The sequence below is a fragment of the Octopus bimaculoides genome, chromosome 15 (genome assembly GCF_046866305.1).
Source record: "Octopus bimaculoides isolate indiv1 chromosome 15, ASM4686630v1, whole genome shotgun sequence".
In the NCBI taxonomy this organism is placed as follows: Eukaryota; Metazoa; Mollusca; class Cephalopoda; order Octopoda; family Octopodidae; genus Octopus; species Octopus bimaculoides.
The window spans coordinates 51,966,854-51,981,150 of NC_142942.1; the positions used below are offsets into that span (position 1 = coordinate 51,966,854).

Sequence of the window (14,297 nt, forward strand, 5' to 3'; positions counted from 1 at the left end):
TTGAAGTAAAGGACCCTAAGAGATTGGGGTTGGCTGGAAATATTTCTAATCTGACAGAGCCATGTGGACCATGCCACTATAGACCAGATGGACATGGTTAGATGCACGGATGGTGGTGGTGGTAGCAGTATGACACCCTGCTCTGGTAATATAATGGTAATAATGGTTATGCTGACGTGAAGTGGTAGATACATTTTATAGTGGGGGTTGTAGTGGTGGTACTGGTGATTACCAAACTAGTGACGATGATTATAATGGTGTTGGGGATGGTGATGATATGATGGTGGTGGTGATGGTGATGATGTGGTGGTGGTGGTGGTGATGATGGTGGTGGTGGTGGTGATGATGATGGTGGTGGTGGTGGTGATGGTGATGATATGATGGTGGTGGTGGTGATGATGATGGTGTTGGGGATGGTGGTGGTGGTGGTGATGATATGGTGGTTGTTGCTGTTGTTGCTGTAGCAATGTACATTTGAATTGAAACAAAGGAGAAAAAAGGGACCATCCTATTGGCAATAGATTTACAGTGGTTTGAATGGCCTTTACTGCTATATCTGAATTAACAGACTTAGAGACTGGAGACTGAGAACTCATTTTAACACTGAGTCACGAGAGAGAGAGAGAGAGAGAGAGAGAAGAAGAAGAAGGTTGTGTGTGTAGAATGAGCAGCAGAAGTGGTGGCTGTGATGTGGAATGGAAGTGGAAGAGGTTACTTGTTATAGAAAGCAAATATAATCTTCAAACACAAAACCAGAAAAAAATATATATATATAACATGCAAACAAACAATACAATACAATAAAGAAACTTCAAAACCTCTCTTGCATTGCACTTTTCTGTTTGTAAATAGCAAATAAACTGTCTTGCATAATAAACACACGCACACACATACATGCACGCACACACATGTATACACACACTCATCATCATTGTCCTTTTAACATCCACTTTTCCATGCTTGCATGGGTTAGATGGAAGTTGTTGAAGTAGATTTTTTACAGCTGGTTCAGAGAGAGAGGTGAAGAGATAGACAAAGATATAGAGAGGTAGATAGATATGTGTGTGTGTGTGTGTGTATATATATATATATATATATATATATATATATATATATATATATATATATATATATCTGATTTAAGCATAGAAATATAGAGTTTGATAGATATGAAGGACTAAATAAGTATTTGAGTGTGTATATATATATATATATATATATATATATATATATATATATATACATATATATACATATATATATATATGTATAGGTATGTTTGTACATATGTATGTATATAAATACACATGTGTATGTATGTATGTGTGTGCATGTCTCTATCTATCTACCTATCTATCTATCTATATCTATATAGGCGTTAGGAAGGGCATCCAGCTGTAGAAACTCTGCCAAATCAGACTGGAGCCTGGTGTTGCCATCCGGTTTCACCAGTCCTCAGTCAAATCGTCCAACCCATGCTAGCATGGAAAGCGGACGTTAAACGATGATGATGATGATGATGTATATTTATATGTACACACACACTCACTTGTACACGCACACACATATACAGCATAAGCATACACACATTTACACACATACATACAAAATAGCAAGTAGTATTTAAGAGAGAAAAATAAATAAAAAATAATTTAAAAAAAATTAATTCATTGTTTGCAGTTGGAGTTATGAACTCTTTTTCAACAGATAAACTTCCTGTTGAAAAAGAGTTCATAACTCCAACTAAAAACATTTGTCTCCCCTTACACACACTTCCTGTTTTGACACCACACTTCCTGCTTAACACAAACTTTTAACCCTTTTTTTAAACCTAACACAACTCACAATTCTCATGCATCCTTATTTTTCCAACCATTATCTACATGAACTACCATTGAACTTCAAAAGCTCAAAGACAATATAATGCATTGGTATATTTATTTTTTTATATATTATTTTTTTTTATATATTATTTTCTTCATTTTGTACTTCTTTGTAAAAAACATTTTCATTCTCCTTGAAAATTTGCTTAGCAATGAAAGCCGGTTAGAAATCTTTATTAAAATATGCTTCCAGTTTAGCATTCTGCCTTATTCTTCATTTTCCTATATATATATACATATAGTAACGTGTGCATGTACACATACACACACACACACACACACACGCACATGATTGAGTCTGAGTAATGCCCTTAATAGAAATAAAGCTTTAAGTTTTAACTAAATTCTAAATAATAATAATAATAATAATAATAATAATAATAATAATAATAATAATAATAACAACAACAACAATAATAGAGTTAAACATAAAAAAAAGGGATGGTGCGGGGTGCAAAGTGTATGGATTGAACTCCAGGACTGAAGTAGATTGCTTTCTAAAATGCCTGCTTGTTCATCCGTTTAATATTTGTTTATAGAAATAAATTGCCATGTTTGCGTTTGTTTGTTTTTTTACTTTTTTATTTTTGGTATATTTTTTGGTGTTCTGTGTTTGTTTGTTTGTTTTCCTTTTTGTCTTGTTTTTGGCATCTTGTTATGTAATGCAGCAAGATTTTTGTCAGGGCAGTTTTAGTGGGAACTGATGAGAAGTTTGGTGTGGGTGCACTGAAATATTTTGTACTTTAGAAATGCGAGTCTCTCCCTCCCTCTGTCTGTCTGTCAGTCTGGTCTGTCTGTCTGTCTGTCTCTCTGTCTGTCTCTCTGTCTGGTCTGTCTGTCTCTCTCTCTGTCTCTCTCTCTCTCTCACATACACACACATACACTAAACAAATGGTTCATTATGTATAATTATCTACAAATTGAAATCACTAATGACTGGGGTTATGTGTTCAAATCTCACTGAAGCTATTGTAATTTCTTCCCATCCAATCCCCTTTAAGACTTTGTCTCACTCTGGGTGGCTGAATAAAATAAAACAGGTTCCCTTTATTCCTGTTTTACAGCTGAATGAATCGTTAGCAGGAAATTCAGCTGCCAAAACACAATCTCTCTGCAACCATCATGTCTTTTGTACTCCCTTGGGGCAAAACATGCAACTCTGTTTCTTTAAGTTTGGTTCACTGAACAAAATAGATTCCATTCCCATTTCATGTTTTGGTGAGTTTATTATCAGCCATAGAAAAAAAAGCAAAAAAAAACAACAACAAAAAGCGACCCCCCCCCCCAAAAAAAAACCCACGGCATCCTTTAAAAAATTAAATATACAAATAAATAAAAATAGGTAATTAAAAATTCTTTTAGGAATCTGGATATGTTAAAATTTACCTGAAAGAAGCTCATTCTACTTTTGTAATTAGAAAACAATAAATGGAAGGAAAAATTTTCTTTTTTTTTTATTCTTTTTTTCATTTTCATCTTTTTGATAATTATTTCCATCACTTCTCTGCAGATAAGCATGGTTTGGATTTAATTTTTGCCAAGTGAGGCATTTTCAAACTTAGTCTGTGAGCATGTGTGTGTGTGTATTCATGTAGACCACATATATGCATGTATGTCAACATGTAGGTGTGCATATGTGTAGCTGTGTGTTTACAGCAACCTACATATAGTCCGAAAAATTGTGTTATTTTCTGAGATATTAAATAACATCTGAAATATTCTAGAATCTATCATACTCATGTGTACAACCTTAACCAATTCCAACAGCTTGCAGGGAATTTATTTTTAAAAAGTTGTTTCATTTTATTTGTTATGTATGTGTAAGCCTCTGTGTGTGTGTGTGTGTTTATGACAGGTGTTGTTGTGTGGTGAGAAGTTTACTTATGGATTACACGGTTTTGGGTTCTGTCCCACTGCATGGCACCTTGGCCAAGTGTCTCCTATTATAATCCCAGGACAACCAAAACCTTGTGAGTGGATTTGGTAGACAGAAACTAAAAGATGCTCAATGTGTGTATATATATGTTTGTGTGTGTGTGTGTGGGTTTCTCTGTGTCCCCCCACCCTTGATAACCAATATTGGTTTATTTACATCTCTGTAACTTAGTGGTTCAGCAAAAGAGACTGATGGGATGAGTACCAGGCTTGAAAATAAGTTTCAGGTTCAATTTGTTTGACTAAACCTAAACTCTTCCAGGCAGTGCTCCAGCATGGCCACAGTCCAATGACTGAAATAAATAAAACTTATAAAGGTCAAGTGAATTTAATTCTTGGACAGAATCACTTAGGTTTATCTCTATAGATTTTCTATAGAGTTCAGAGCCAACCCTAAAAGTTACAACATTCTGTATACGAATATGCCTATGTAAACAATGCAATTGAAGATATAAAAAATATTTACATATCAGTTGCCAGGAGTGTGTTTAATATGTAAATTAGTCTAACCAATAGTGTTACACTACTGAACTTAGTGAGTATTTAAGCTATACGTCTGTGGATAGTTGATGAGTTGGATGTGGTACTAATGAAAGAGCAATAAGTCTTGAAATATGTTTCTACACTTGTTACATATCTTTTTGATCTTCGATTGCATTGTTTACATAGACGTATTTGTATATGAAATGTCATGACCTACAGTGCTGGCTCTGAACTCTGTAGAAAATCTGTACAGATAAACTTTAAAATGAGAACATCACACTGCTAACACAAAAAGTGAGACACAGTATTGACTTGTAAATTTTTAACATACTTGGTAGTATATTATGGCTGCAAAACAAAATCCTGTGTCCTAGCTAGCAAATAAGAATCACTTAAATCCTGTTATTTAATAACCTTTAGAAAAATATACAGGATTGCCGCAACTATTCTTTCTTCTGTTTCTTTTATAGAACTGATATTTTTATTACATCACATAAATAGGTTGTATCTTTGGTTTTCTTTTGTTGTTATTGTAATTGGAACTGGAGACCAAATGAAATATTTTGCCCTAACCCCACCCAAGACATTCAATGTAACAGATGTTGTTCGGGTATTGTTGTTGTTGTTGAAGCTTTCCTAGGGAGTCAGTTTGCGAGACATTCAATTGAAATGTTGCTCTTGTTTTTGTTGTTGCTGTACAAGTAGCCCCAGGAGGATAAAAAAAAAATCACAGCTTACGTGGCTGCATATGAAAATATTGTGGCCAAACAACCCTGACACACCCATGTGACTGTTGTTTGTTGTTGTTGTTGTTGTCTGCAAGGGAGTTTCTATACTGTCATATGATCTGTTAGAAATAACAAGCCAATTTGCCCTTGAATCCTACCCTCTGCCTTAATAAACAGATAAGGTCATGTCAGATAATGTAAGCAGTAGTCTTAGATATAAAAAAAAATGATCATGGTTGGACTGGAGCCCTTGACCATCAACAATGGCCACCCTACATGAAGTGGCCATCACCACCACTACCACCACCATCGTCAGCATCATCATGATTGTTCTTAAGTCCAACACATGCAGATTCAGCTGTGTGATTTAGAAGCTTGCTTCCCAATCATGTGGTCTCGGGTTCGGTTCCACTGTGTCACATGCTGGACAAATGTCTTCTGCTATAGCTCCAGGCCAGCCAAAGCCTCGTAAGCAAATTTGGTAGATGGAAACTGTATGGAAGCCTATCATATATATATATATATATAAATAGAACAAAAACGCAATAGAGGACATTAAAATGTTTGGCCAGATAGACGATACAAAGGCGGTCAAGAGAAACAACAATTAGAAGGACAGACTAAAAAAAGACAGGTCATTCGTGGCTTTCTTTCATCAGTCAAGTTCCAGAAGTCACTACCATTTTGGGCAGTTACACTTATATATATATATATATATATATATATATATGTTTATTATTTATGCGCCCTTTTCAAGCCTAGCCAGGCTCATGGGCCTGGTTTCCCGGTTTCTATGGCGTATGTGTTCCCCCCAGCTGGACGGGACGCCAGTCCATCGCAGCATTACTCAAGAAACAGGAAGAAAGAGTGAGAGAAAGTTGGGGCGAAAGAGTACAACAGGAGTCACCACCACCCACTGCCGGTGCCTCGTGGAGCTTTAGGTGTTTTCGCTCAATAAACACACACAACGCCTGGTCTGGAAATCGAAACCAAGCATGTGGTAAATGGATGTTAGGATGATGATGGTGATGACGACATGACAGCCACCACCAGCAACAACAACAACACTGATTGCTCTTCACTATTTTCATACACCCTTGCTGGATGGTTGAGTTGTGTCTTACGCATGGGATGGGCCCTGCTTCAATCTGGCACCAGCAGGGTGGCGGGCTGTGTTGTTGTTTTTGTTGTATGACATGGCATGACTAAGCAGGATTAACTTTTCTGAATCTGTTTCTGTCTTTCAGTCTCAGAGGAAGAAAATAACAAAGTCCTTTGTGCTTTGATTTGAGTTTTGCTGATAATCCAAAGTGTGTGCGTCTGTTTCTGTGTGTGTGTGTGTGTGTGTGCGTGTGACCACCCATGTAGATGGTTGCATAAGTACGTTTGTATAATCTTGGCTGTTCACACACACACACACACACACACACACACACATGCGCGTATAAAATATTCAATCATTGTATGTGCATATGTTGAAGTGTGTACTATTATACACACACGTGTGTAATTATGTAAGTTGTTCCATGATGGAGTTTCTTGTTCGTGTGTGTGTGTATATATATATTTAACCCCCCCCCCCCATATATATATATATATATATATACACATATATATAGACTGAGGCTCAGTGCAGCTCTCTGGCTTACCAACTCCAGTCAAATCGTCTTCCTTTCCCTCAGTACGTTTGCATGTGTTTGTATGATCCTTATGCATATTTCGTGTGTGAGTGTATATTCTCTTTTTGCAGTTTATATTTGGTGTATACATATTCATCACTTGTGGATAGGTCTGTTATCTCTTATCTCTCTCTCTCTCTCTCTCATGTTCTTTTGTCCCATATCTTTCTTCCTATGTTTTTCTCTTTCTCCATTTCCTACATCTAGTGCCTTTCATCTCTCTCTCTCTCTATCTCTCTCCCCCCCTCTCTCTCCTCCACTTCACCAATGAATCACCTTATGGTGTGGGTTCACTTTGATGGTAGTGTAGCAGTTGATGTGTGTCAGGGGAAAGGATGATTGATGTGTACTATTGTTTTCTTGTTATTGATCTTCCTTCCAGCTTCCATCCACCCACTATGTGCCCCACCCACTCATACTACAACACATTGCACCACCACCACCACCACCACCACCACCATCATCATGTTTGGTCTGTCAATGTCAGCTCGCCAACTAAAACATCTCTGAGACCCTTACACACTTCTCCACACCTTCACAAATACTCTTTCTTCATACAACCACCTCCGCCGCCACCACCACCACCACCACCACCTGTTTCAGGTTCACGTGTCACTTCTTTCTAATAGTGCTCTGTGCCACCATCTTAAACACTTGCACTACCACCATTAACCACTAACACTCCCACCACCATCACTACTACCATTATATCTCACACTACCATCACACTCTCACCCCACCACCACCAACAGCAACAACAACAACACTGCTGTCTCTTTTAATCTTCACACCACCATCAACACCACTATCTCTCTAAATATTCGCACAGCATCACCATCACCACTACTATCTCTTAGAACACTACCACTCCCTTAAACACTTACCACCACCACCACCACCACCACCATCTTTTGTAGACCTGAAGACTCCTTTCAGTTGAAGAAAAGAGCAGAATCACTTCTATATGAAGAAATCCTTGTATGTTACCTTGTAATGTAATCCCAAAATAAAAAGAAATAAAAAACCAGTTGGAATATGGCTGCATATGTGATTGATCCTCTGTGTGCATGTGTGGTTGTGCTTATACGTATGTGGGTCAAAAGAATCGGGACATTCTCTGGTCGTTTCATTACTACTTGGGACCTCTGAATGAAGCAATGTGGATAATGTGGTCCAACATGACCGTAAAATAACTGGATCATCACAGTCGGCATGTCTTTGACCTGAGGTCAGTTTGTTTGGAGTTGATCGACTAAACAGCAACAATAAAGTTGGCAATCTGTGTATCCTACTTAATGCAAATACATCATGGAAAGGCAAATTAACTGTGGTATCTGTCCTGAGATACTATCTCTTATAGATGTAGGGTATTAGATAACATGAAAATATATCAGTAACAGATGAAAATCATACAGCTGCTACCATTTGCAGGTGAGGTGTGAACTAAAAGACTCATGTGACTAAAACTGAAGCTAGACATTCATGCCGCATTGCCCAGTCAGGACATCCGGTGAGGAAGAGTTGCACTGGTCGAGACAAGAAGTTGCCCACAGCCATGCCTGAACCTGTTATGTATGTACATATATATATATATCATCATCATCATCATCATCATCGTTTAACGTCCGCTTTCCATGCTAGCATGGGTTGGACGATTTGACTGAGGACTGGTGAAACCGGATGGCAACACCAGGCTCCAATCTAATTTGGCAGAGTTTCTACAGCTGGATGCCCTTCCTAACGCCAACCACTCAGAGAGTTTAAGTCTGGTTGTAGAGTGACCAATGGTTTCGCATCCATGAAAGCCACAGCTTTGTGGACAGCTCATCAAACGCTTTACAAATACAAATTTAACTCTTCATCTTTCAAAGATGGAAAGTTGTTATAGTCAATTGGTCAAAGGGTCATCAGAGGGTAAAAGTACTGGCATTGGTGAATGCTTTAATACTTTATTGCTCTATAATTTAGAGTGCTTCTTATTCAGATACATGATACATTGACAATCATATATATATATATATATATATATATATATATATATATATATACACTCTCGGAGTGGTTGGCGTTAGGAAGGGCATCCAGCTGTAGAAACTCTGCCAAATTAGATTGGAGCCTGGTGTAGCCATCCGGTTGCACCAGTCCTCAGTCAAATCGTCCAACCCATGCTAGCATGGAAAGCGGACGTTAAACGATGATGATGATGATGATGATGATGATACACATATACACACACACACATATATCACATGATCATTTGATCGACCAGACTATCAGATGTTGTTATACATTGCTGGTCACAATGCGTTTTGCATCCTTTTAGCTTTCAAATGGTGCCACCCTGCTAACATTAGAGATTGGTGCACTCCTTGGCCCCCTCATACCTTGTCATACCATCCCAATACATGCCAGCATAAAACATGGATGTTAAATATCGATGCCGACAATGACATTTTTATTTCTTGTTTCATTATTCATAATTACATTTTCACAGTAAATGTAATTACATTTTTCAGATTTGTACTAAAATTCTTTGTTTTTTTTTTTAATGCAATCATATTAGATTACAGTTAATTCGATCCAGCCTTCAAATATTAAAATGTTCCTGCTCCCACATTATTGTATTCCTGCAGAAGTTGATGGTTGCTGAGCTCTGATTTCAATGACTGACAAAAAATTTATCCATCTTCCAATGGCATCACAAGAATTTCTGATATGCTTCCATGGCACAATCATCATAATAATGAACGACAGTCTGAATTAAGAATCAAAAGCATCTTTGTAATTAAACCATCCAATAGGGTCGTTACTTTAGCATTGTTTTACCTTCTGTATTTTTTGCCATTCATCATCAGCAGTAGCAGCATCATCATTTAACGTTTGTGTCCCATGTTGGCATGGGTTGGATGGTTTGACAGGAGCTGGCAATCCAGAGGACTTTACTGAACTCCACTGTCTGCTTTGGCCGGGTTTTTATGGCTGGATGCCCTTCCCGATGCCAACCAGTCTACAAAGTGGACTCAGTGCTTTCATATATTCTTTTATTCTTTTATTTGTTTCAGTCATTTGACTGGACATGCTGGAGCACTGCCTTCAGTCAAATAAATCGACCCCCCCCCCCCCGGACTTAATTGTTGTAAGCCTAATACTTAGTCTATTGGCCTCTTTTGCTGAACCACTAAGTTATGGGGACACCAACTTCGGTTGTCCAGCAATGATGGGGTGACAAACACAGACACACAAATGTATACACACACATATACACACGACGGGCTTCTTTCAGCTTCCATCTACCAAATCTGCAATCTCCTCACAAGGCTTTGGTCAGCCCAAAACTATAGTAGTATTGAACTCTTGTTCTATTCAGCACGACCTTAACCCTTTAGTATTTAAGCTGGCTTTATCCAGCTCATACTGGACTGATCTGACCTCTCACACCTACCCTACAATGTCATTCGGCAAACAAGCAATCATGTCGATGAAATCTTGACGCTTTGAGATAATGCAGGATTATTTCAAAACAACGTGAATAAACAAGCATCACATTTGACAGAATAATCGGAACATCAAAGGGTTAAATTGTTAACTGCATCTTCTCAGCCACTGCCTTTCGTGTTTCTTTCCTTTTATGTTTTTGGTTATTTTCTTTTGTTTCTTTTGCTGTTATTTTTCTTCTTCCATTAATCGGTCATTAACATCATTTCTTATCATCTGCAACACGGCTCTTCTTTCTTATATGTTTACAGCGCGGAAACCAATCCAGACAGTGAATGTGCAGACAGATGCAGTGATTGCAGTTCGGAATGTAGTGATAATGCCACACAAGTATCTGGTAATAGAATTTTAAAATCATTCGTTTTTTTTCTGTAATGTAATACAACCATCAAAGAATTCTTTGATCTGAATTCTAGACTTAGTTGTCTTGTTTTAACTGTGGTTGGGTTGAGTTGTTCTGCTAATTTAGAGATTCGCAGACAGTTATTTAAGTCATGGGTTTAATGCTGGAAACAGTCCCCACCTCCTCTTCTTTTGAATCACTTCAGACATGAAGTAGAAAACATTGTTTAAGAATTTGTTTCTCATACCATTTTTAGTTACACTTGATTCCATGGGAAGACAAGTAGTAGTAGTAGTAGTAGTTGTTTGTTTATTTTACTTTTTCTCAAGTGGCCTACCAAGGAAATTATGGACATGTCCTAAGATGGATGTTTTAATCAAGATATGATCCACCATTTTAACAACGTCAGACAAAAAGAAAGGAATACGAAATGCCTTGCAGCATTCTTTTTTTCTTTCTTTTTTTTTTAACTTCTTTCAGTCATTTGACTGTGGCCATGCTGGAGCACTGCCTTTAGTCAAACAAATCAATCCCAGGACTTATTCTTTGTAAGCCTAGTACTCATTCTATCTGTCTTTTTTGCTGAACCACTAAGTTGCAGGGACGTAAACACACGAGCATCAGTTGTCAAGTGGTGTTGGCGGGGACAAACACAGACACACAAACGTATACATACACACACACATAGATATATACATATATACGACGGGCTTCTTTCAGTTTCCGTCTACCAAATCCACTCACAAGGCTTTGGTCGGCCCGAGGCTATAGTAGAAGACACTTGCCCAAGGTGCCACGCAGTGAGACTGAACCTGGAACCATGTGGTTTGTAAGCAAGCTACTTACCACACAGCCACTCCTACGCCTATATGTTTATGTTCTGAGTTCAAATCTTGCTGAGGGCAACTTTACATTTTATTGTTCTGGGTTCAATAAAATAAAGTACAAGTATAGTGCAATGAATTCGTGGAATTGTCAGAAAATGAGACAAAATAACTTGTGGTATTTGTTCCAGCTCTTTACATTCTGTAAATGGTGTCAATGTATAAATCGAAGAATGGACAAAGGAACAAGTTGGTCATTTCTGCATATTATTGTTGAGGGATAACTGTCTCCAGAATGTTCTACTACAGGGATATAAGCTGAGTTGTTAATCTCTTGCTCTCTTTTTCTTTCTCCTTTGCTCTCTCTCTCTCTCTCTCTCTCTCATTTTCTTTAAGTGGAAGTTCTCTTTTTATCTTTCTCTCTTTCTAGGCCATCACATAAAACTAGAACCTGTAGCTACAGAGAAAACTTCCAGTAATTTGTCTGAAGAACAAAGTAATTCTGATGATGATGATGATGATGATGATGATGATTCTGAAGAGGAAGAAGAAAAAAGCTTCCAGAAAGGTCATAGTCCTGTAAATCTATCTCTCACTAATTTATCTGTATCTAATTAATATTAAAATTATTTTATATCAAATATCATTGTGTTTGTTGTTATTGAGTATTCATTTAAAAAAAAATTTTCTATCAGAAGATGAAAAGCAGAACCCAAATCAAAGATTAATTGATGGGAAAAAATAAACATCAAAAGCTATGTTTTCTGAAACGGGAAATGGTTAGTGGTATTCATTGAGAAAAAAGAGAGAGAGGCTCAGATAACCAGCGTTTGGCAGCAGCAGTTTTCATTTTTGGTTTCTTTTATCTTATTCATTTACGGTATCACAAGGAAATGTGTTAATTCTGTAAATCTCCGCAAAATTGTTTCCTGCAATACAGTTCTTGGAGATATGTGGTTCGATGATCTAAGGGAGGTAACTTATGCGGACATCTGATTTTCCGCAGTCGAAAAGTCGATTTATTAACATTATAGTTGGTGCTCCTTTTTGGGAGATAATTTTTATAGTTTATACTCCAAGTAAACAAAATGTCCAGATTTGACCAGCTATTTACTCAAGTACCCAGAACAGTGTAACTGCTGACTCAAATAGCCATTGTCGTGTGTACCTAACGCTATTTCCTTTGTATTTTTGGATCTGTTTCAATAAATAAAACGATTATGAAGACATATTATCCAGTCAAAAGTACACAAACATTGTTAACCCCACTTAAACATTCGTTTAAGTTTCGACACACGGTCTCAGATCAAATCACTTACCCGAAAAGTACACCTCCGAAAGTCCAATGAATCATAATTTCATTTTTATTTTACTCGCTATTAAACACAGTTTTTAGTTCTCATTATTGTTGAACATCGTGTTAGCTGCTCTGAATAAAGTATAGAAATATACATCAGAAATGTTTCCTAGTGTCTTCTCCAAGAAGAAGCATGAAGTCTAAGAATGTTTTTAGATCTGATATTTATTTTCGGTCGATGATTAAGTTGAAAATCGAGTAGTTTTGCTATCCTAACCAGAAATCAAATCATTTGCAGCAGATCTATTAAATCAAATCCTTACCACTTCGGCATGTTGTCTTTCTCATCATCATCGTTTTAAAGTCTAGTTCTCCACGCTTTCGTGGAAAATGGACTCTAAAACATCGATTCTATGATTCCAGGAATCAAAACTAAAAATTCTGTTGTTTGGGGACTCTTAACATCTATTGAAAAGGTTGCAAGACTCAACGAAAATTTTAGAAAAATAAAGGAAATGAGTTGAAGTTTTACCGGTGAATGTGTTAAATTATAAGGCACTAAAAGAGAATGATTCTCCCCAGACACAACAGAATATGCTTCAACACACGAACTCACATAAAGAACCTTGCAAACCAAATCCAAAAACGAAATAAAACTAAAAATGTTTGTATAGAAAAAAAACCTAGCAAATTTTATTTTTACTAATAATTTCAGCAATGGAAACAATTAATTATATAGTTCTCTGATGCATGGAAGCCACAGTAAGCTTCGGTCGGATTCCAACTCCCCAAGTGAAGAGATACACCAAACACTGTCCAATATTCTTTCTGCTCAATGCTAATAAGATGATATTCTGCTTAGTCTAACGCTAAATTATCTCCCTTGTTTATCAAAACTCCGTCAGTATCTCAGGGGAAGTAACTCCTGAATTAACAACATTTTTTTTTAGGCACGAAGTCCGCAATCAAAATTGGAGAAGGCATTGTAGGATTAGGAGAAAGAGGCGTACATTATAAGGTTGGCTTAGAACGCTGAAAGCCAAGACATCGGCCCTAAGTGCCCCATACTTTCAATTTACTTTCTTTGGGTTGAGAACTGGAAGAGTGTATATTATCTGTTTCCACAATTAAATGGTTTGTGTCAGAAAAAGATTTCAGCTGCGACAAAAATTACTTATTACTTTGACTACCAATATTAATACAGGCTAAGAAGTTATAGATTACAAAGAATATGACTAAATAAGTTATAAATCATGTTTGGTCCTTCCTTGGAATCAGTTTACGTCTCTGATTGCCATGAGTTTTTTGATTTCTGGATGGGATTTGAACCCAAGCCTTTAATTCCTAAACTAGGGATTATGATACTTGCTTCCACTGGGGCTGTAGTTCTCAATTGAGCTTGCATCCATATAGCTTTTCTTTCTTTTCTATTATTCTTTGCCTTAGTGTTAGAAAAGTTAAAAAAGTTTAAAAACCATCTAAACTTTATGAAACACAAGCCTTTGCTACTTTTTCAACACTCATTGCTCCCATCCGACAGGAAACACTGCACTATGCCATGCAGAACATGGTGACTGGAGATTAAATACATGCATTATATTTTCAGTCTTCACTCATTTATTATTTTATC

General features: G+C 37.1%; 1 protein-coding gene across 1 annotated transcript in view; it reads left to right on the forward strand.

Moving 5' to 3' along the window:
- LOC106870820 (uncharacterized protein C9orf85 homolog) overlaps positions 1-12,011 on the forward strand; it is a 49,305-nt gene extending 37,294 nt beyond the window's left edge. The window contains exons 3-4 of the mRNA XM_014917042.3: positions 10,455-10,540; positions 11,801-12,011. Coding sequence (XP_014772528.1) covers positions 10,455-10,540; positions 11,801-11,988 — 274 coding nt within the window. The 3' untranslated portion in view covers positions 11,989-12,011. The remainder of the gene's footprint in view (positions 1-10,454; positions 10,541-11,800) is intronic.
- The last annotated feature ends 2,286 nt before the right edge of the window (positions 12,012-14,297 follow it).